General features: G+C 45.8%; 1 protein-coding gene across 4 annotated transcripts in view; it reads left to right on the top strand.

The window, feature by feature from the left end:
* CELF4 (CUGBP Elav-like family member 4) overlaps positions 1 to 24,153 on the top strand; it is a 1,119,657-nt gene that overhangs the window by 1,026,235 nt on the left and 69,269 nt on the right. For all 4 annotated transcript variants that reach the window (XM_084832005.1, XM_084832004.1, XM_084832006.1 and 1 more), the window contains 2 exons: positions 10,165 to 10,293; positions 10,605 to 10,684. In XM_084832005.1, coding sequence (XP_084688131.1) covers positions 10,165 to 10,293; positions 10,605 to 10,684 — 209 coding nt within the window. The remainder of the gene's footprint in view (positions 1 to 10,164; positions 10,294 to 10,604; positions 10,685 to 24,153) is intronic.

Below are 24,153 nucleotides of genomic sequence, written 5' to 3'. Positions count from 1 at the left end.
TCCTGTCCCAATTTGTTACAATAGTAGCACACACACCCCATCTCTCTTCACTCACAACACACTTCACATATGATCCTCCCCTCCACTGAATTGTCGGATCAGCCAACTCCATCTGAGTTCAGTCTGAGATGGGAAATAATTTCCATTATTATGAGGACTGAAAGAGTATTGCTTGTTTTCTTTTGAATAATCTTTCCTTGACATGAAGCAACGTTACCACCACGTCTCTGAACCACACCTCTTTTTATCCTGCAGGCTCACTTGCTGTCTACAGACCAAAGCCACTTTTATTAACCCCTATTCTGTTACAGCTGGTAGTGAAGCCAAAAATTCAAATTAGGAGATTATAAATAAGAACAAATAAATGCTGATTTGATGAAACTTGGGCTTAGTTGCTCCCACAGCTTTTAAAAAAGAACCTTTAGGACCAGCAGGAACATCACCCAGTTCATTTTGCAATCCCAGTGACCATGCTGGCTGGGAATGATAGGAGTTGTAGTCCAACCCATCTAGAGGCCACCAGGTTCAGAAGGCTACCTTAAAAGGCAACCTCCTTTTCCTCTGTTAGTTGGTTTAGCAAAATACCAGTCAATGCAGAGGTAAAAGAACTTTTTTTCTAGCAGAGGCGAGTGAAGAAAGCTAGTTATACCGCGTATTAAATTCCCCGCTTGCCTTATCCCTCTGGCTCAGAGCATGTAACAACTATTTTAAAATACACCAATATAAAACTCACTCAAAATGCATGAAAATACACAACTAAAATCCCCCACAAAACACACACACAAAGAAGGATCAGTGGAGAAGGAGAGTGTCTGCTCTGTTTCTTCTTCTTTTCTGCTTTATTGCTTATTAGGGCAGTTGTTCTACATGATTCCACCTGTTTCATTTCTTCATTTGTATGGTTGCTGGCTGCCTTTGAGATCCACACTGGACAGAAAAGCAGGGTATAAACATTTTAAATAAAATAAACAAACAAACAATTAATTAATTCGGGTACACCCCAATTTGGCTTGGAGATTGTCATGGGAAGCATGGCAGTTAGAGATGCAAATGAAACCCAGGGTGCAGGGTGGGGCTGGTCTGATGATGCATGAAGCAGTCTGGAAGCTGAGCAGGCCTGGATCTGGTCAGTGTTGGGACAGGTGACCATCTGGGAACCCCACGTAGGCCGCCTGGAGTTCCATGATGGAAGAAAAATGGGTTATGGCCATAGTCTGTAGGCGCATGAGGCAGCCACCTGGCTGAAGCTAAGCAGATCTAGGTCTGGTCAGTGCTTGGAGGGGAGACCGCCTGGGATCAGCATGTAGCCACCTTCAGTTCCACGGTGGAAGAAAGGTGGGGTATAAATGTAATAAACAAATCAACAAATAACTCAGTGGTAGCATGCAGAAGATCCCATCTTCAACCAGTATCAGGTGTTGGAAAGATTTCTCTGGCTGAGAGCTGGAGAGTAGAAATAATAATGGGCTTGATAGACCAGTGCTCTAACTCTGTAGAAGGTAGTTTCACTCATCCACAACTGTGGAAGAAACAAATGCTTTTATGAAAGAAAAGATTCTTAAAGGCAACAGACCGCTCCTTCTTTCTCTCTCTCTCTCTCTCTCTCTTCATCTCCCCAGATGTCTATAAATGAGAAGCAAATTGGGCAAGATTGCAGAAGGAAGAGGAGAAGAAAAGGGTTCAGGGTTTTTCTTTTTAGGAGATCTTTGATAGCATTCCGTATAATTCAAAAATGAGGGGGTGTTTCTTTTTTTCTCTTTTTTTTAAGAAAAAAAGGAATTAGCAAAAGAATTGGTTAAAAAAAAGGAAAGGAAAGAAATGTGGAGGGAAGCGTGTGGATGAATTTTAATGCAATCAGAAAGCTGTAATAATGGTAATAAAGGAATACATTCAGACGTCAAGAGAGGGAGAAGGGAGCAAGCGATGCCGGAATTTAAATCAGGACTTGTCGTTCTCGCCCTCCTTTCTTCAAATGAAGGAAATGGAATTTTTAAGCACAGCGAAAGAGGGATTAACAATTGGCAGGTTTTTCGGCCTTTTGTCTTTTGGCGAATCCCATTTAATCACCGCCTTTAATATTAAGGAGGCAGTGGGTAAGCAGCACTGTCTCTGGCTTGGGAGGAAAAGAGATAATATACAGAGGGAAAGCGAGATAATGCAGAGATGGAGGCAACTTTAAGGAAGTGTTTCAATTACCTATACTGAAGTCTTTAAAAACTGAAGTTTAATTTGATCTGAAATGTCGTCACAACTGCTGGCGTGAGAAAAAAGAAAAAAAGTCTCTCCCCACCACCACCCTTTTCTCCATTTCCTTTTCCTTTTAATCTCTCTTCCTTCTGTGTGCCATTCCAGCTGTCCCAAGAGATCCATGGCTGGAATGGTGCAGTGTATTAATGTCACAGCCTTTTTAGATTCCTAGAAGAGGGGTGTTTTTTTCCCTGAGCCCCTACAGGTCACCCGTTGAAATGAGTTTAGGTGCTGAAACTTATTTCCCTGACACACCAGCCTTCACACTGCTGACCCTGCGACAAGTGTCAAGATGCTTTGAAGATTTGCTCGGAATGGGTGTGAAAATTTCACTGTTCTCAGGCTTCGCCGGTATCAAGGATTGCATCAGTTCTGTGTGTGTGTGTGTGCGCGTGTGTGAATGCGAATGTGAATGTGCATGTGCATGTGCATGCAATTCAACATAGGGATTAGGGTGCTGAACTCCCCTCACTTGTGTTTGCCTTTGGGGGAGAGGGAGATTCCAGTACTTAAGCCATTTCAACAATTTCTCCCTATGAACAAATATAACTGGAGGGAGAAAGCAGTGTGTAATGGGTTGAATAGCCTAAGCACCAAAAAGTGATTCTCAGTAGCCCTGTCTGAATGTTCATCCCCATGTTGAGATGACGGTAGCCCTGTTCAGGTGTTCGCCTGAACATGTGCAGGCTTCAAGTGTGTACTGCGGCAAGGTGATGCACACTGGCCCACCCACCTCAGTTCAGATGTTGCCATGTTGAACTGGCAAGATCTGAAAGGGAGTCCTGCTCACACTTGCTTGAACAGGAGCAGAACTCTCCGTGCAATCGCATACCTGCCTTATACACACCTTAAGCCCTTATATGTTCTCTTGAACACCTGAACAGGGCTTGTGTGGAGGGTGCATTGGGATGGTGCCCTCTGCTCCTGCCCCATGCATTCAAGGCATCATTTACTCAAGATCTGTAGTGTACCTGCATTTTGGGGGGGGGGGTGAGATGGATAGCCCATAGGGTCTTGTGGGAGGGGCTATAGCGCAGGGACAGGCCATAGATCTGTGGTAGAGCAGCTGCTTTGCATAGAGAAGGCCCCAGGCTCAATCCCTGACAACGCCTGGTAGGGTTTGCTGAAACTTCTTGCTGAAACTCTAGAGAGCTGCTGCCAGTCAGTGTTGGAAATACTGAGCTAGATGGACCAACGTGGCTTCCTATGTTCCTATGTTTCTTATGACGTTATGAATATATAGAAGTTTGGGGCAGGACCAGTAGCTGCAATCTTGAAAATACATCCACCTGCTCATTGCTATGCAGGATGAGTGTTTATACAGGGCCTCAATAGCCCCTTTCAGACATATTTTAATGTATTGGGGGGGGAGTAAAATCATGCATGCTCTCCCAGCTCCTGACCTCTCCATGTGCAGAATGGAGCCAACACGCATGCAGACGCAGGCAGGCAGGCTCTGTTCTGGCCTCCAAATGCATCGCATGCACAATTCCGCTTCCCCCACCGCCATGCCTTGCCACTCATGCATTCAGAGAACATCTGAAAAGGACTTCTTCCCATGTGTCCCAAAATCTGGGGATCATCCACTGGAATTTCCAGGAAGAACGATTAAATCCCATTTCAAGAACTCTGGGCTGGTGGTGACGTTCCCGTGCAGTGGTTTTGCTGCCCCATTTTAACTATCAAAAAGGAAGCTGTTTGTATGAAGTTGCTTGAATGTTCGTTTGTTTTTAAAGGAAGTTCAGAAAAAGATCAGAAAAAAGAAGTGAGACCCACAACAAAATTACGCATGTGGGGGAGGGGGGGTAATGGTGGGAAGGGGACAGCCCCCCGCCAGCAATTTTGCTGCCCCTTCTCTCTCGCTACTGCTATCGCCCACTGTCACCAAGCGACTTTACCCAGCCCTGACTGATTTCCACCTTCTCTCAGACCACATCCGTCTGTGCATGCTCTGGTTTGCTTTCTGTCTTCGCTCTGTGGTGGTTCTGACTCCATACACTCTTGCAGGCTGGAGAAGAGCCAGCACATGGTGTGGAACCAGCAGGAATATGCAAGCCCCCAACACAAAACATTTCAAATGGTAGCACTTAAGAGATAGTCCTGAGGCTGCAGAAGGAATGCACAGTCCTTGTGAACCTATTTGGGGGGGGGGATTGCTCTCTTTGGGCGATATTATTAAGATTCATGTACTTCTGCATAACTCAGCATGCAGAGGCCTCCCTCTTGTTTCTCTGTAGGACCATATTGGTTCAAAGCTGTTGGCACAGCCCACCTAAGTTTAGCATTAAAGAGAGTTATTCTAAGCACAAGACCCAACTGCTATGTCCACTATCTTTGGTGCTTCCAGATGAGGCTGTTTTAAAATGTATTTTTCATGTTTATCACATATAATACATTACAACTACATCATCCTGAATTTTGTAAGTCCAGTAACGTTTTCCAAGATTGGTAAATATTGCAATATACGCAATTCATACCATGAATAGTGCTTCTACATAATGCTTTTAAAAATACAATAAATACTACTGAAATACCTATCCATCCCTAAATTTAATTCTATTTTAGCCATGCATCTCATCTTTCAATCTCACCATTCCTTAATTTGCCTTATATTTACAAACACTTAAATTGTACTTCTGACTCATAAAGTCAAAAAAAGTCTCCCATAACTGAAAAAAGATGACTTGCTTTGTTTTGCTTATTTGTGCATATTCTGTTAATTTCAGACAAGGCTTTTATGGTGCCACCACCCACCCCATTCAGCGAAGTTTAGGGGAGGTCCAGACAATTATGTCATCTACTCATGACCCTCCCGTGTTTTCATGCCACATTTTCTGACTTTTTTCTTAATGCAGAAAATCATTTAAAAATAAAAAAGTGGAACACCTGCACAATGCCTTCTGAAAGCTAGGGCTAAGAGCCTTCCATCTGGAAGCAGCCGCTGTGTCTTTGGGCCATTTCTTGCAGCCATTTTCACATGCATTCCAGTGAACCCAAATTACTGGGTTGTTTTTGTTTTTGTTTATTTTTCAGTGAACATGTGTGCATTGAACTAGTCTTGTGAATGTGAGTGGTTCTGCGCATATCCAGAGCATGCCTTGGAACTTCTTGAAGAAGCTTCCAAAATTATATGAATTGAGTCATTCTCAAGACATGAATCTGTCAGCATACGTCACCTCCATAGCCTGCCAAGCAGCTTTGAGAAGTGGCCCTTTGGGGCGGCTGCACCATGTGTTTGACCAGAATGCCTGATTGTGGGCAAATCACCCGAGCAGAAACTGCATTCTGTTCAAGTTCTTGCACTCAACTTATTGTCAATGCTGGTATCTCAGATTAAGGATAACCTAAGGAGACTGGGAAATTCCTCCTGTAAATCACTCACTTTGAACTAGTTTCACTCTTCTGGGAACTGTGATGGCTATAAAGAAACCTGTGATTTAAGGAGAAAGGGTGGAAATACATTTCTTTGCTAACCCCGGGCTGCATCGATCCTGCTGTTGAGTTAGTCACAATGTCTGGAATGTGCCACAGGGCAGAGTGCAAGAGGTCAGCAGAATGGATTGTGAGGTTCTTCTTCTCTGAGAGAGAGGGGGAGAGAGGGAGAAGGAGAGAGAGAGAGAGGATGTCGGCTGCCGTGGAACAGTGCCAGCCAAAGAACATTTCCTCTGGTTTGATTTTTCTCACACTGGGGACCTAACTCATCACCATATCTGGGGTCAGGGTGGATTTTTTTCCCTCCACTCACACAGCTTGAGTAGTGGCATTGAGGCTTTTTTAAAAAATTTAATTAAATATATTTAACTGCTATCTCTTCTAGCATGAGCATTGGCTTACTTGGAAATGGGGACAAAAAAAATGAAAACACAGGCCAAACAGTGCAGTAACATTTCTTGGGCAGGGATGTGGATTGTGCTGTCTTCAAGAAAGATTACAAATCAAGACTAATAAATTATTATTATTATTATTAGAAATATAGAAAGAGAATCCAGTGCCAAACATAAAAGACCATTTGCACTATGCATGAATAAATCTGGAATAACTATCCGTATCTGGTTGTGTACTCATAGTCACTCATCTTCCTTCCTTCCTTCCTTCCTTCCTTCCTTCCTTCCTTCCCCAACTGCTTCTTCATTATTCTGAAAGGGTTCTATTCTTCTCATAATTCCTGTACCTGGGCTTGTACACATACATACACCTTGCAAAAGCTTATATCCATTTATATGATAATGCAATGCAGGCCAGCCCACTTCTGCTGCCAGTCACTTCTTGCAACCTTATTGTCACCGGTCTGGCAGAGTAGCCAGACACCTTCATCTCCTTGCCCTCCTGCCTTGTTAATTGGTGATTCTCACCTCACATCCCGGCTGTGCCTTTCATCTTTATTGCGTGCCATCTTGTCCTCCCAGCCCGTCTGACACCTCTGCTCACAACTTCTCATCAAAACAGAACATTTAAATACAAATAGAACAAGAAATAATTTAACCCCTGTTTGCACTAGAGAAGGTGCAGGGACTTCCTATAAACACCATGGAGCTAGGCTTAAAAACACTGCATATTTAATCTGACAAGTTCACGTTGCAAGAGGCTGGCAGTCAATGTTACTGAAAGGCAGGACTCCGCAATGGGGGCGTACGCAAGGGAGTAGACCTGAGGCAGCACTGGAGATGAGGCCTTGGAACAGTCAGACTGCGAAAACAGGAAGTGCTCCATAGAACTATGGGGAGTTTGGCACAAGGCACAACTAGGGGCCTAAACTAGGGGCCATAAACCAGGGATTATGGTCAAAGCACCCACTCCAGCCCATGGCTTAAAGCCTCTAACTGTGCTGCAGAATGCAGCTCTAATATTCCTTCAGTGGGTTTGGTGGTCAACTCTGAAGCTCTGTGTGGCACTTTTCAGGCAAGAAAAGAGGGGAAACCTGACACAGAACGTTTTCTAGTGCTAAAATGACTACATTGACTGTGATGTGTGAAGGCATACAGACACCTCCTCAGCATCATCTGGCCAAGTGTGTGATGATGACTGGTAAGCATAAAAACAACCAAAAAGGGCTAAAGAGCACACAACTGATATAGCGAAACCATTTGACTCTAATGTTTATGCACAAGTCATATATATACTTTATTACAATCCTGTGTAACTTGCATGGAATAAAATCCACATATAGAATGCCTGAGGGCTAACCGACTGTCAACCCCAACAAGACATCGAACAACAGAAATACACACATATGGTGTTGGAGTAAAGGCACACAGTTCTACATTCCTAAATCAGTAAGTGTGCATTTTTAAGAATGTAACACATTGAAACAAAAAGCAGAACCAAGTTCTAAGTTCCTAAGTAGATAGGTTTAAAAAAAATGAGTTCAAATGATTCACGAACAATTTTATTATAAGAAAGCAACATATACACCAGTAAATATAAGGAAGTGATCCACCTCTGTGAACAGCAACAAACTCACCACTGGTCTATGTAGGAACTTGGTTCTGCTTTCTATGTCTTATTTTCAGTGCAGGCTGGTGGCTCCGATGTCAGTGGGGCATTGACTCTGCTCCAGGTTTCAGTCAGAACTCTGCAAGGCACCTTGGAGAGCTCCTTTAGAGTTCTGACTGGTTCTGACTGAAACCTGGATCGGATTTACCACCTCACTGACATCGGAGCCACCAGCCTCCACTGCTTATTTCCTTTAAAATATACATGTTCTGCTTTAGGAATGTAGAAATGTGTGCCTTTAGTGCAATACCATATGTGTGTGTTTCCGTTGTTGGATCTCTTGTTGGGGTTGACTGTTTATTAGCCATCAGGCATTCTATATTTGGATTTTATTCTGTGTAAGCTACATATGATTGCAATAAAATGTATATACGATCGGTCCGTAAACATTAGAATCTAGCAGTTTAGCTGTATCACTTGTGTGCGCTTCAGTACTTTTTGCTTGTCTTTACTTGCAACTGACTTCATTTTGTTTTGGTAAGCATAAAGATCTGTGACTTTTATAGGCAAGTTGCACAAATTATGGTCCGAGAGGGAATACCCTGTGAGGTAGGGTAGGGTAAGAGATCGTGAGTGGCCCATGTCTGAGACAGCCTCCCAACACCTTTCCTGCAGTGTAAGGGACTGTAGTTTTGGAGGGGCTGTAGCTCAGTGGTACAGCACCTGCTTTGCACACAGAACAGAATGCTGGACTAGATGGACCTTTGGTCTGATCCAGCAGGGCTCTTCCACACATCTAATGCCTGGCCACATCAAGGCAATAGGGGCATGATCCGCTGGGGACTTCTTCTGCACAAGCCACACTGAAGTGAACAGGAGAGATAATGGCCACCAGTTTGGATGGCTTTAAAAGGGGATTGGACAAATTCCTGGAGGAGAAGGCTATCAATGGCCACTGTGTGAACAGAATGCTGGACTAGATGGACCCTTGGTCTGTTCTAGCATGGCTCTTTTTATGTTCTTATGTTCCTCCATCATATAAATCAAACAAATTGAACTTTCACCTCAGGGTACATATTAATCTGGTCTTGGCCTTCCAAGTCTAGTTCAGGTTCTAAGCCCTCTGAACAAGGGCTCATCGCTATGGTTCCATACAGCTCCTAATGCACTTGTCCAGAGGGTTTGGAATCAGTGGTGCAGCTATGATCATGTGTATTAATTCATTTCCTTCAAAATGTGGTACCTCAGCCTTGCTGTGTTTGGGGGCCCTCCATTCATTCTGCTGTGTGGGAGCCTGGACTTGTGCCCAAAGTTCTGCCCTGATGACACCATCCTTTAGAATCTATACAACATTATTTTGTGGACATCTCCACCCCCACCCCCATACCCACAATTTAGCCTGCAGGTTGAGAATTGACCACCTGCCTTTTCTCACAAAATGTGGGTTTAGCATCAAGTAGCATCTCATAGAGGGTTAACGCATACACATTTCTTCTTTTTAAAAAATTTTTGGGGGGAAAGAAAAGAAAGCCTGGAGAATTTGTTTTATTTATTGACAAGTATTTATTCAAATTGGTTACATCTGTTCTGTAAATGTCTCCGGGGGGTGGGGGGGATCACTGCTCATGAACATTTACATAGTATTTAATGAACTATAAATTAAGCATTTATGCATCATGTAGAAAGAGCTCCATTACATGAAGGGTGGAAGGGTAGTTTTTATTTTTAAAAATTCACAGTGAGATTGTAAAACTCGGAACCAGTTCAGACTGTAAAAAACAGGGACAGACATTGTCTCTGTGCTCAGAAGCCTCCTATTTCCGATCTCTCCTTCAGACATCCTTTTACCATGCACCCTACTCCTTCACTACTAGTCAGACGTGGTAATAAAGTTGGCGCCACTTGGCAGTAAGAGCATCTCAGCCATGGAGCATGTGTATTGGGCAGCAAGACCAAGTCGTTAAATGCAAACCTCAAACACTGACATCGCATTAACAGGTGGAACATCTCTGTGGACATATCTATGCTATGGACTTTAACCCATGCAACATCTAGGGAATCCCAGAATCGTCAGCATGTCGAGGAGAGGCCTAGGCATCTTGCAAAGAGAACGCTCAGCACTTCACTAGCCTATCATTCCTTTGAGGGAAACCATAGCAGCGGAAGTGGCATACTTATGAGCCTTGTTGTCTAGATCTGCCTGGACTCATGAGTTTTGAGACCAGTTTTCCTTACAAGTGAAATTATGGGCAAAACGTTTGCCACACAACTTGATTAAAATGTATTTGGGCCATTCAGGGAAGGCAAATAAAATTTCATTGCAGAGCAGAGCTACTGCCATTGGGCCATTCCATAATGTAATGGGTTCATTCAGCTGCCATGTTGCCCTCCCAAATCTGCCCTTGATTGGTGTCTCTGTACCTAGTCTTGTCCTCTTTCCCAGTCCTTCTGAAATATGGTAAGCATCTCTTTATTTTGTTCCAGAAGACAGAAAACTCTTTGTGGGCATGCTCAACAAACAGCAGTCAGAAGATGACGTGCGCAGACTATTTGAAGCATTCGGGAACATTGAGGAGTGCACAATCCTTCGGGGACCAGATGGCAATAGCAAAGGTAAGCACAGCATAGGAACTGTCCAGCCCAAATCGGATCGCCTGAAATGACTCCTGCTTGGGTGGAAGGCACTTAGAAGCAAACCTCCATCTTGACTGGGAGATGGACAAGCTCCATTTACATGGGGGTGGAAAGTGAAAGCTGTGATTCACAAGTGACACATTATCCAATGCTGCCCTAAGGTGAAGGGACAAGGAAGCAAGAGCTCGGGAAGTAGTCTAGAAAAGAAGACCCAAGGCTTGCTGAGGTATGGGTGCTGTTTCCATTCCACTTGAACCTCAATGCCTTTCCCCTCCTCTTTCCCCCTGCAGGGTGTGCGTTTGTGAAATATTCCTCACATGCGGAAGCCCAGGCGGCCATCAATGCCTTGCATGGAAGCCAGACAATGCCGGTGAGTATTAGCCTCTTTGTTGGCCTGTTGGTCCCATGCTGCCAATGGTGCTGGATTGGCCCTCTCAGAACCAGCTGAGAGCAAAACTAGCTGCACATCATTTCCCCCATTTTTCCTATTCCAGTCCATGACGTGTATTCTATGCACATGGATCAATGTGCCTTGGCAGGTAAGCGTTGTGTGTTGCTGGACTTCATCAAGGAGGGTGTTATCTATGTTTCAATTAGGGATGTTGGAGTAATCCACAATGGAACCAAATGAGTTCAGATTTTCATGAATCTGACCCATGGTTTCTGCAGCAGACTAGCTTTCTCCCCGTTGGGCAGTTTGCGGACCATTTTTCTAACTTTCCTGAATTGTGCACAAATTTTGTCATTGAAAAATACACAAAATAAAAAAAGCCTGGCCAAAGATATGCATTTCCCCCATGGGCTAAAGTGTTGCAATGCACGTTTGGGGGGAATTTGCTCATTTTCACATTTGCAAATTTGCACAAATGAGGATTTGCAGAAATTCAGAAACAAACAAAAAATGATTCCGTCAATGAGTGGAAGACGAAATGAAAGGTGCCATGAAACACTGACGGAATGGATTTTATGCAGTCCATACATCCCTAGCTTCAATAGGAATACGGGAGGAATGGTGGAGCACTGCTCCTAAAATCAGTACTTAGCATCTGTATACACCAGCTCCATGTAAAAATTAGCATATGTAACAAGTGGGACCTGCAACAAAATGTTCCAGGATACTCCATTCCAGCCCACCCACACAGTGTTCTCTCCTTGCCCCCCACCCTCAGTCAGTCAGCATTTTATGGCCAGTGAACATGCTCAGACATCACTGGGCAGTTTTGGGGCGGGGAGGGTGAGGGATTCTCACTTGCGAGGCTTTGTTTTCTAAAAGATTATTTTGTATTTCTGCAAACCTGCAAGCTGGTTGATTAACACACACACATACCCTGTGTGAGGGTCGTGCTGTTTTGACTATGTAAGCAACGGCACGCAAGCATGGACACTGGGAACAGAGGGAGTGATTCTCTGCCACGGAATATTATGATGGCATGCAGTGGCTTTAAATCAACGCAAGACAGATGTCTAGCTGTTAGAGATGTTAGCTAAAATGGGACTTCCACATTAGGAAACAGTACTCAGTTTTGGGGATATAAGGGACAACCTGACTTTCTCCATCATGCCCTTCTTGTGAGCTTGCCAGTGACATTTTGGCTTTTACCAGAAGCAGAGGGCTTCTTATATAGGTGCCGGGACTAATCCAGAATCCCTTCTTTCACCTGCAGTGGAGTAGGGGACCGTGGGGCCCAACTTCTCAAAGACAAGCCTGAGATGTGTAATTTTCATGGTATATTTGGTTTGATGTAGTTTTGCACAGTGTCACTTCCTTAGTTGCAGAATTTTCCTTCCTGGCTCCCTGTCAACCAGCGACTGAGCTCATCCTCCAAGCATAGTCTTCAAACTAATTCTACTCTGTGAGACGTTTTAGACATGATTATTTTTGTCCAGCCTCGGATCGCAACTCTCACCATCCTCAGCCAACACGAGATTGGGGGAAGCTGCCTGAGTCCCTTCTGCCAGTCCAATTCTGTGGACGTTCATCCCCGAGCAGAAGGAGGAGTCTCCTTTTCTTCTCTCCTCCCCACCTCCCTTGTCCTACCGCTGTGCAAGCTCTGAAGTTCTTCCCAGAGTTCATCCAACTTTGGAAGCACTTTCCTTGTCCTCGTGTTCTGCTGACTGGGGCATCCATCATCATTCTTGTCAGATCTTGAGCTGTTTGCTCCTGTGGCAGATTCCTGTTCCTCCACAGCTGTCAAGATTATTGCTCTGTTGTGGCTTACTGTTCACACAACATATGCTACCTAATAGTTTCCCAAAAGGCAACTTTCTTCAATGAAAGTTTGACTTCTCTTCTCCCTGGCCCATTCCTTTCTATCTGGCCTTGTACGCACCATGTATCCACCGTTAGGTCAATGATGTAAGACGGATCACATTAAGTCAAAATATCGGGGGACCCATAGCTGAGTGGTAGAGCGCATGCTTTGTGTGCAGTTCACAGATCGGGTCACCAGCATCTCCAGGCAGGGCAGGATGAGAGAGACCTTAGGAACATAGGAAGATGCCTTATACCAAGTGAGCCCATTGGTCCCTCTAGCCCAGTATTGTCAACACTGACTGGCAGCAATAGCTCTCCAGGGTTTCAGGCAGGAGTTTTTCCAGCTCTACCTGGAGATGCCGGGGATTGAACCTGGGACCTCCTGCAGGCAAAGCAGGGGCTCTATCACTGAGCTACGACCCTTCCCTTATGCACCTTGTAAATGTGCTGCTGGTCAAAGTAGATAATACTGGCCTAGAGGGACTAATGGAGAGACATGGTATGTTCAAAATGGTGGTCCAGCTAGCTCAGTAGTCTGTCCTCAGCAGCCAAGCAGTAGGCTTGGGCAAAACTGCCAAGCTTGACCACATTCAGGACACGTTCTCCATTTCCACTGTGAGGCTTATCCTGTCTTGGTTCTGTGCAAGCTTTCTTCCCCATCCCACACCCTGCACAGAAATTTGTATGCATTTTGGTGCACATGTTCAAAATGTGTGCATTTATTGTGCAGATTTTCCCACGGTATGCATTTTATGTGCATATTTTTGTCAAATATGCACATGTTGCTGGATGCATTTTTTTTTCCATTTATTGCGGGGGGGAGCAAGTTTGGAAATGTATAGATTTCTGACTGCAAACAAATTGCATTCAGGCCTGCCTTCAGTTCTGAATTTCCTATCCAAATGTGAGCCCAACAAATTTCTCGCTCATCTCTACTAAGCAGAACCCAGAGGGAAAATCAGAGCAGGGTGCTTTGCAAGCAGAAGGATCTAAGTTCAGTCCATGGCATCTCCAACTAGAAGGTGCTTGAGTGGCAGAGCTAGGAAAGATGGCATCTCTACCCCTTGGCAGTTCTCCAGATCTGGACACCCTCCTGACGCAGATGTTACATGCATCAGTACGTAACATCTAGTTACATCCACAGACACAGGTCTCCACCAATTAAGAACAACAGAACATAAGAAGAGCCATGCTGGATCAGAACAAGGGTCCATCTAGTTCAGCATTCTGCTCACACAGTGGCCAACCAGCAGTCAACCAGGAACCCACAAGCAGGACACAAGCGCAACAGCACCCTCCCACCCATGTTCCCCAGCAACTGTGCTATATAGGCATACTGCCTCTGGTACTGAATATAGCATAACACCATCAGGACCAGTATCCACTGATAGCCTTATCGTCCATGATTTTTTCTAACCCCATTTTAAAGCCATCCAAATTGGTGGCCATCACTACATCTCGTGGTAGCAAATTCCACAGTTTAACTCTGGGCTGTGTGAAGAAGGACTTCCTTTTCTCTGTCCTGAAACTCCCTCCAATCAGAAAACTCCCACCAATCAGAAAAATGTCTCCCTATCCACTTTCTCCACACCATGCATAGTTTTGTTCCCCTCTATTATGTCTCCCCTTACTCGCCTTTTCTCCAAGCTAAACAATCCCAGCTGTTAAGAATCATAGAATAGTAGGGTTGGAATGGGCCTACAAGGCCATCGAGTCCAACCCCCAAAAAGAGCTCCTGAAGAAGGAAATGTTGTAACCTTCCCTCATAGGGGAGATGCTCCAACCCCTTGATCATTTTAGTTGCCCTTTTCTGCACTTTTTCCAGCTCTACGATATCTTTTTTTAGGTATGGTGACCAGAACTGAACACAATATTCTAAGTGTGGTCGCACCATAGTCTTGTATAAGGGCAGTATGACATTGCCAGTTTTGCTCTCAATTCCTTTCCGAATTATGCCTAACATGGAGTTTGCCTTTTTCACAGCAGCCACCCATGTTCCCCGGCAACTGGAGTACATAGGCATGCTGCTTCTGTTACTGGAGGTAACATATAGCCATGATGAAGAAGGGGGAGACAGGCTCCACTCCTCAAGGAAACTACATTTTTGTGCTTTACGCATTTCAGAATATTTCCTTCTTCAGGAGCTCTTTTTGTCCATTGTCAAGAGACAAGCCATTTACTCTCTGGTCTGGAATACACAAATGTTCTTTCCTCTGGATCCTCGTACATGCTACTCTTGAAGCGTATTGTGCTCACTGGTAGCACAGAGCCATAAGGACTAGAAGCCACTGATAGCCGTTTCCTCCAGGGATTTGTCCAACCCCCTTTTAAAGCCATCCAAATTGGTGGCCATCACTACATCTTGTGGTAGCAAATTCCATAGTTTAACTCTGCGCTGTGTGAAGGAGTCCTTCCTTTTATCTCTCCTGACTCTCCCACCAATCCGCTTCATGGGATGACCCGATTGGGTTCTAGTAATATGAGAGGGTGATAAAAATGTCTCCCTATTCCACCCAATGCACTCTCGGTGCAGTGTCTCTGGCAGCCCCGCCTTAAATACCTGAGGGAAGAGCAGAAGTGGGTTTGCAGCTGCTTGAGAGGGAAAGGGAAACACAGGTCTCCACCAGTTCTATCCAACCCATTCTCAGCCCACCCGTGGAAAGGATGGGAGTGTCACTCTAGGCTAGGAAAACAAACTCTGTGTGATCTTGATGAAGCTGTATCCTGCGCAGCCCTCAAAAATGGGGCAGCACCGTGCATCGTCTACACGCAGCGGAGCTAAATGGCTGGGCTGGCAGAAACTCACCCAAAGAGAGGGGCGCAACGGTCCTTCGCAATCACAGGGCCACAGTGCCGTAGATCAGCCTTGATATATATTTTTAACAATTATTTTGATATAAACAGCTCCAAACTCAAGAGGTGCCATGTAAATGGAAAGCAGTGGGGCTTGTAATTAGATTTGTGCACACTTCCATAAATTGCCGGGAAGCATCAAAGGCTGTGGCACACTTTATATATCCTTCTTCTGTTAATTGAACAGTTGATGTGTGGATGGGAAAGTGTTGGCTTTGCGGAGTACTATTTACAGGACCCTCTGACAGCTGCGCTGCGAAAATTAACAGGAACAGAGCAGCCTCCGTCACAGCTCTTCACCAGAAGGGACCCATCTCGGATGGGATTGTGGCTTTCGCGGGATAAACGTTCTGGGTTTCTCTGTTCTCGCTCCCACTTCCGAACTGAGCTGCCCTTGCAAACTCGCAGCAAGGGCGTGGTCAGCTCTTCCCCAGACGGTGAAGTCCCCACCCTAGGTTGGGAGAAATCAAAGCCACAGAAATAGTGGCATTCCTTCAGCTAAACCCTATTCCCTATATCGACTAAAAAGGAAAAGATCGCTCTTATTGCTGCACTTTCCCCCCCAAACTTCTTACTTTACAATCTATCTTTCTCTTTTCTCCCCGAACAAGGCTGCACTTTAAGGTCTGGTGGTGGGGTAGCATTGTGGTGGCTGAGAGACCGAGCTATAAATCAGGAAGTCCGTGGTCCAGATTTCACTTGTTTCATGACCCCATTGATAGATTTCTCTCCCCCTCTCTCTCTCCCGCTCAGCATCGAGCCCATGCTAGCCCCATCTGCACTACACAGACATTAATAGTGCCGTCCCTTTCCTGGCCATTCCTGGATGACAAGATAAAGATTGTGGGCTGCTTTGAACACTCTAAACCACCTATATAAGACTATTGCTGTTATTATCATGTTATTTATTTATTTGTTTGTTTATTTAACATAATAAAGTTTTGGCTATTGGGTGGCATGGAAATGTAATAAATAAATAAATATCCCAACTTCCTGCCAAAAATGGCACTCAAGGTGGCATCATCATCACTGCCAATATCGTTATCGTCACACTAGAAATCAGGGCGATCCAATGAATCTGATCAGCAGTCCGGGCAGCATAGACAAAAGGTGGTCCTTGTTTTCTCTGTGCGTATAATTAACTTACAGGATTCATCGCCAGTTGTTAGTCTGTTGGCCATTAACTTAGATTATTTTATACAAGATGATGACGACGACGATGATTCAACTACTTCCTGGAGAATTGGTCTGCCAATGGCTGTCGGTGAGGACAGTTCAATGGGCCCTCCATTTTCAGAAGGTGTGACCAAAAAAATACAGATGTCTCTCTCCAGCTTGTCATTCTGGAAGCATCTGGCTGAGAGCCATTGATCCAACAAGGGCACTGGAATGTTTGTGTGTGTGTGTGTGTTCTACATTACTTTACACTGTTATTACAAATCAAGTCATTACTGCTTCCTTCCTTCCTTCCTTCCTTCCTTCCTTCCTTTCTTTCTTTTTGGCAAAAGTGTAGTTCTGCCTGAGACACAGGTGTTACAGGTGGAGGAGTCATATCAGATCAGTTGCCAACCAACATTTTTTAAATAAGCATGGCATTCTTTTATAAAATTACATTTGAAAGTGCTCAACTTTCTCTAAGAAGAGCCCCATTAGATTAAACACAGGGGCTATCCCAGACTTCTCCAACCAGGTAGCCTTCAGATGTGTTGGACTACATCTCCCAGCATGCCCAGCCAGCACAACCAATGTCAGTGCTAGCTGTGGGTGATGGGAGTTGTAGTCCACCACATCTAGAAGGCGCTAGGTTGAGGAAGTCTGGTCTATAACCAGCCCAGCATCCTCTTCTAGGAAGTCCACCTCCCTCATGGTGGCCCCAAGTGACTGATAGCCAAAAAGAGACTGTCTCTGGACATGGAGGTTCCATTTACCCATCATGGCTGAGAGCCTTTCCTCCTCCTCCTCCTCCATGACTTTGTCTGATTCCCTTTTAAAGCCATCTAAGCCTGCGCCCATCACTGGCACCAATAAATCCCATAAATCACAGAGCAATCCTCTGGCATCCAGGGAGCTCTCTGACGCTGGAGCACTCTGAAAGTCCTAGGCTCTGCTGGCAAGTGCTTGGCAGAGGAACCTGCCAGCAGGCTCTCCATCCTCCTTTTTGCTGATTTTCCAGTAGACCCACTTTTGAGGACATCTACTGGAATCACCAAGGTGGGGGCTGGAGTTGGGAGGCTTTAGGACCCTGCAGATCCTCTGCATCTCCCTGCCCTGCCCCCTCCCTCCTCATCTGCATCTTCTCCCAAGGATGGACCTCCAACCTTGGGTGAGGAAGCCACTCAGCAGCTTTCCACAGTGGCTGGCAGTGGCGGGGGAGAGATCCCCACTCGGATCCACTCCTCCTCGAGGTCATAGCAGTGTCTACAGCAGTGGGGGCTGGTGCATCCGTTGTCAGTGGGGTGGTGAATCCACTCTGGGTTTCAGCCAGAACTCGTCAGCACCTTGGATAGCTCCTTTAGAGTTCTGACTGGTTCTGACTGAAACCCGGAGTGAATTCACCACCCCACTGACATTGGACCCACCAGGCCCCAATGGTCTACAGCCTCAGAGGGGGAATTCCACAACATCCCCTAGTCCCTGGAATGCTCTCCCTGAGACCATAGGATAGCTGTTGTAATAATTTACTTCAATCCATTTCTTCCCTGTCTTTCACACCAAAGTCTTCCCAATGACATGTTGTATGAAAAAGTTTGTCTTTCTTTCAGTGGCAGCTGGTGACTCCAGTTCCAGAGGGGCTGCAATCCCATTCAGGGTTGTAGTTATCACCAGCCAAAACTCCAGGTGCTGGAAGGTGCTATCCAAGGTGCTGAACCCCATCCCCCAAATGTGTTTGGCACCTTGAATGGCACCTTTCAGCACCTTGGATAGCGCTGTTGGAGTTTTGGCTGACAGTAACCAAAACCCTGAATGGAATCACAGCCCTTCCAGAACTGGAGTCAGCCGTCGTCACTGCTTTCTGTCATTCTTTCTTTTGATTTGGTGCCGTCTCTATTCAGCGTGAGGCTTTCCGGTTGGTGGCCCCTTCCTTTTTCCAGGCTCCACTGTATCTCATTACATTCCCCATCAACTAGGACTACTGTTCATACTTTAAACCCGAGAATGTGTGTCTTAATGCCTAGTCCGTGAGCATGCATGCGTGTGTGTGTGTGGGGTGCATATTTTTACTAATCCACAGGACAACTTTCTCTCTCCATCCCCCACCCCTTCCCATTGTTCCATAAATGAACTAATAAATCAGATGTTCCTGAGCCCTGGAATAGAAAGCTAGGCAGCCCGGCCGCTTGACAGGGGGTATGAATCATCCCAACTTCAAAGACGGCCTTTTGGGGCATAAAGACCTCATCTGAGCTACTTTCCCTCTCTAGTCACATCTCGGCAACAGTGCAGGCATCTGGCAGGACAGCTAAGAGGCCCAGGGGGATGTCACAGGCATCTTTTTTCTCTCTCTCTCTTTGTGCCTCTCTCCATTTCCTCTCTCTGCTCCCCTTCAAAGTCTTCTGCCACTGCAGAATCCATTACCTCCAAATGGGATAAGTGGGGGATAACCAATGGCAGGTCTCACAGCCTCGCCAAAGACAAAAGGAGCTAATTGGTGCTATAACGTCTCTTTATCGGCCTAGAGAGAGAAAGAACACTAAGTCAGAAATGCCTGGGAATGAGGGAGGGATGGAGACCGTGGTAGAGTAGCCAAAAACAGGAATTGTTGTTCAGTCGTTCAGTCGTGTCCAACTCTTCGTGACCCCATGGACCACAGCACGCCAGGCCTTCCCATCCTGCGCTCTCTCCCGGAACGTGCTCAAGTTCATATTATTTATTTATTTATTTCATTTATATCCCGCCTTTTTTCCCCTTGCAAGGAACCCAAGGCGGCTTACATTATCCTCCTCCTCTCCATTTTATCCTCACAACAACAACCCTGCGAGGTAGGTTGGGCTGAGAGTCTGTGACTGGCCCAAAGTCACCCAGTGAGCTTCCATGTCTGAGTGGGGACTAGAACCTGGATCTCCCGGCTCCCAGTCCAACACTGTAGCCACTACACCACACTGGCTCACCGATTGCATCGGTGATGCTATCTAGCCATCTCATCCTCTGCCGTCCCCTTCTCCTTTTGCCTTCAGTCTTTCCCAGCATCAGGGTCTTTTCCAGAGAGTTTTCTCTTCGCATTAGGTGGCCAAAATATTTCAGCTTCAGCTTCAGTATCTGTCCTTCCAATGAGCACTCAGGGTTGATTTCCTTTAGGATTGACTGATTTGACCTCCTTGCAGTCCAGGGGACTCCTAAGAGTCTTCTCCAGCACCACAGTTCGAAAGCATCCATTCTTCGGCGCTCAGCCTTCCTTATAGTCCAGCTCTCACAGCCATACATTACTACTGGGAAAACCATAGCTTTGATTATGTGGACCTTTGTCGTCAAGGTGATGTCTCTGTTTCCTACTATGCTGTCTAGGTTTGCCATAGCTTTCCTCCCAAGGAGCAAACGTCTTTTAATTTCATGGCTACAGTTATAGTCTGCGGCGATCTTGGAGGGCAGGAAAATAAAATCTGTCACAGGTTCCATTTCTTCCCCTTCTATATGCCAGGAAGTGATGGGGCCAGATGCCATGATCTTCGTTTTTTTAATGTTGAGTTTCAAACCAGCTTTTGCACTCTCCTCCTTCACCCTCAACAAGAGGCTCTTTAGATCCTCTTCGCTTTCTGCCATTAGGGTGGTATCATCTGCATATCGGAGGTTGTTGATAATTCTCCCGGCAATCTTAATTCCAACCTGTGATTCATCCAACCCGGCGTTTCTCATGATGTACTCTGCGTATAAGTTAAATAAGCAGGGCGACAATATGCAGCCTTGTCGTACTCCTTTCCCAATTTTGAACCAATCGGTTGTTCCATCTCTGGTTCTTACTGTTGCTTCTTGACCCTCGTACAGGTTTCTCAGGAGACAGGTAAGGTGATCTGGTACTCCCATCACTTTAAGAATTTGCCACAGTTTGTTGTGATCCACACAATCAAAGGCTTTAGCGTAGTCAATGAAGCAGAAATAGAAATGCATTGCCAAAAAGGAGGCCAAAAGAGGGCCCTTAAAATTTGCACAGGTGTGTGTATGTGTGTGCAATTTTAGAAATAATTACTTATTATTTAACTAGAACTGCAATATCTCTCACCATAGTGGGGAAGACTGTGACCCGGCAACCTGTGGGCCTGCCTGCTTAGGCTACTATCCAAGTTTTAACGGTTGATGGGCAATTTTGAGGCCCTTGCTGCTCCCTCTTCTTATGGTTCTCTGCCTTTAAATGAGACTTGGATTGGTCGGCCCTTCAAATAGAGGACACCTCCAAACAGAGGTGGAGCTGTCTTTTGAAAGCCCTTCATACAGAGGATTGTCTTGTGTAAAGTAGGAGGCATGACCTCCCCCTAGAAGGCATGGAAGGTACAGGGAGAGAGGAGAGGCCGAGAGTGGCCTGTGTACTGGTGCTGCCCACTGTGGTCCTTGGGTGCTCCTCCAGGGAAAAAGGATGGGCCCAGCCCAATTATACCAGTAGGCCTGTAGCCCGGCAACATGCCTTTAGCAGCATGCTCCAGCACTGCCAGCCACAAGAAGCAATTCCCGAGCTGCAGTGCGGTTGCAGCTGTAAGCCCACAGATTGGACTCGCCTTTATCAAGTGGTCAATGTGCCCAGCTGGTGAAGACTGAGCAGGGACCACCTGAGATTGAGCAGAGATGAACTGAGAAGGTGTGAACTGAGCAGGGACAAATTGAGATTGAATAGGGACGAAGAGAGACTGAGAAGGTGTCTTCCGACAAGCTTGCAAGACAGAGGCTGAGGAGTGGGTGCTTCAAGGGCATGCTGTTTGCTTTGGGAGACTGACGCTGCTTTACAGCCCGACCTGGGGGAAGCCGTGTGCACAGGAAACAATACGCCGGCAGTGTGGTTGCTGCTCTGGACCTGAACTGCACGGGCCCTTCATCCTACAAGCAATTAAGAACATGCTCATGTGGTCCAGGTCCTCAGCAGGTCAGTTGACATGTAGAACAGCTCCCAACAGAAGCACCTTGGAGCTCGTTGGGACGGGGGCAGGGGGGCTCTGGCCAAGCAGCACTCACACCACAACGCTGTCAGTGCAAACAAGGGCTAAGTCTTGCAGGAGCCATGACAGAGCAGAGCAACAATGAATAATTGCTTACAGTCCAGGTCAGATCCTTTGGAAGCAAATTAGCATCTTGCGACATGCAACTATGCTTATTCCAGTTTGCACAATTTACTCAGGTTGCAGAAATTAGTTGACAGAAGGGGTGGGCAACTTTGGGAGGTCTGGGAGTCATGTTTGCCCCACAGACACCTCCTCATGGGCCACCCCTCCCCCCTCTGTGGCGCCAAAACAAAATTTAAAACATGGTATCCAGAACAGCTACAGAGTGCCCAAAGAGTCAAAATTAGCTTGTTTTCAGGCTAATGTTGACCCTTTTCATGCTCCATAGCAGCTACAGTGCACTAAAAAGGTCTAAACAGGGGCAAAATGGCCACTCTGGATGTCTTTTTCAAAAATGCAGTTTGGGAGGGGCCACAGCAGGGAGTCAGCAGGGGGAGCAGGGTTGCCCACATGATGCCCACCCCTGGTTTACAGTGTGCACAGATCTGGCTATGTTCCGTTTGCGTAAAGCACTCATGCACTAAAGCATCAACAGCTGAAAGAGGAGGCCATGTTTGTGCATCTCACTCTGAAGACTTTTGCGTAAAGTTTGCGTAAAGCATCTCACTCCAATACCAGCACTGGCAATTGCCTCTTACTTCAACACTCGTGACAAGGCACCATCTTCCTGAGGCCAGCAAGCCAGCTTAGGAGGTGCAGGGCAGACCTCGTGATGTGCCTAGATGGTGGTGTCATGACCCCCGTCCTCAGACCTGAATCCTGATGAGGATGAGCCTCAGTCTACTTGACCTGAAAATAAAAAAGGACACACAGAGGAAGTGGAAGGAAGACCAAGCTACCAAGGAAGAGTACAGGCAGGTAGCACAGAATTGCAGGGATGGCGTCAGGAAGGCTAAAGCTGAGAATGAGCTGAGGTTAGCGAGGGATGCTAAAAACAACAAAAAGGCTTTCTTCAGCCACGTGCATAGTAAAAGGCAGAGGAAAGAAATGGTGGTTCAGCTATTAAATAAGGATGTCAAAACAATAACAGATGACAAAGAAAAGGCAGAGATGCTCAATTCCTACTTTGGCTCAGTCTTCTCCCAAAAGAGGGTCTATGACCCCTCTGGCAAAGGTGAAGTACAGGCTGAAGGGGCAGGATTGCAGCTTGAGATTGAGAGGCACGTGGTCAACGAACACCTAATTACTTTGAATGAGTTCAAATCTCCAGGGCCAGATGAACTGCATCCTAGAGTAATAAAGGAACTGGCAGAAGAACTCTCAGAACCACTGTCTATTCTCTTTGAGAAATCATGGAGGACGGGGGAAGTGCCAGATGACTGGAGGAGGGCTAATGTTGTCCCTACCTTCAAAAAGGGCAAAAAGGAGGAACCTGGGAACTACAGACCAGTCAGTCTGACATCAATCCCTGGGAAAAATCTGGAGAGTTTATAAAGCGATCAATATGTAAGCGCCTTGAACACAATGCAGTGATTATTTGAAGTCAACATGGATTTGTCAAGAACAAATCCTGCCAGATGAATCTGATCTCATTTTTTGATCAGGTAACCTCCCTTGTGGACTGTGGGAATGGTGTAGACATAATATATCTCGACTTCAGCAAAGCTTTCAACAAAGTGCCCCATGATCTCCTGATGAACAAACTAGCTCAAAGTGGGCTAGATGAATCAACTATCAGTTGGATCCACAGTTGGCTACAGACATGGACTCAAAGAGTGCTTATCAATGGGATCTTCTCAAATTGGGGAGAGGTAATGAGTGGGGTACCGCAGGGCTCAGTCCTGGGCCCAGTGCTCTTCAACATTTTTATTAAGGACTTGGAGGAGGAGGTGCAGCAGGGAATGCTGATCAATTTGCAGATGACACAAAATTGGGCGGGATAACTAATACTTTGGAAGACAGAAACAAAATTCAAAGTGATCTGGATAGACAGGAGCACTGGGCAGAAAACAACAGAATGACATTTAATAGGGATAAATGCCAAGTTCTGCACCTGGGAAAAAGAAACCAAATGCACAGTTACAAGATGGGGGTATTGGCTCAACAATACTACAAGTGAGAAGGTTCTTGGAATTGTTGTAAATCACAAGCTGAATATGAGCCAGCCATGTGATGTGGCTGCAAAAAGGGCAAATGCTGTTTGGGGCTGCATTAATAGAAGTATAGCTTCCAAATCACATGATGTACTAGTTCCCTTCTACTCAGCACTGGTTAGGCCTCATCTGGAGTACTAGGTCCAGTTCTGGGCACCACACTTTAAGAAGAATGCAGACAAACTGGAGAGTGTTCGGAGGAGGGCAACGAAGATGATCAGGGGACTGGAAACAAAGCCCTATGAAGAGAGACTAAAAGAACTGGGCATGTTTAGCCTTGAGAAGTGAAGACTCAGGGGAGATAGGATAGCACTCTTCCAGTATTTGAAAAGTTGTCACAGAGAGGAAGGCCAGGAACTCTTCTCAGTCATCCCAGAATGCAGGACACGGAATCATGGGCTCAAGTGACAGGAAGCCAGATTTCGGCTGAACATCA

This window comes from Heloderma suspectum, chromosome 2 (assembly GCF_057233095.1).
Source record: "Heloderma suspectum isolate Gila_16-S chromosome 2, 16-S_ref, whole genome shotgun sequence".
Classification (NCBI taxonomy): Eukaryota; Metazoa; Chordata; class Lepidosauria; order Squamata; family Helodermatidae; genus Heloderma; species Heloderma suspectum.
This window is presented reverse-complemented; position numbering and strand designations above follow the sequence as displayed.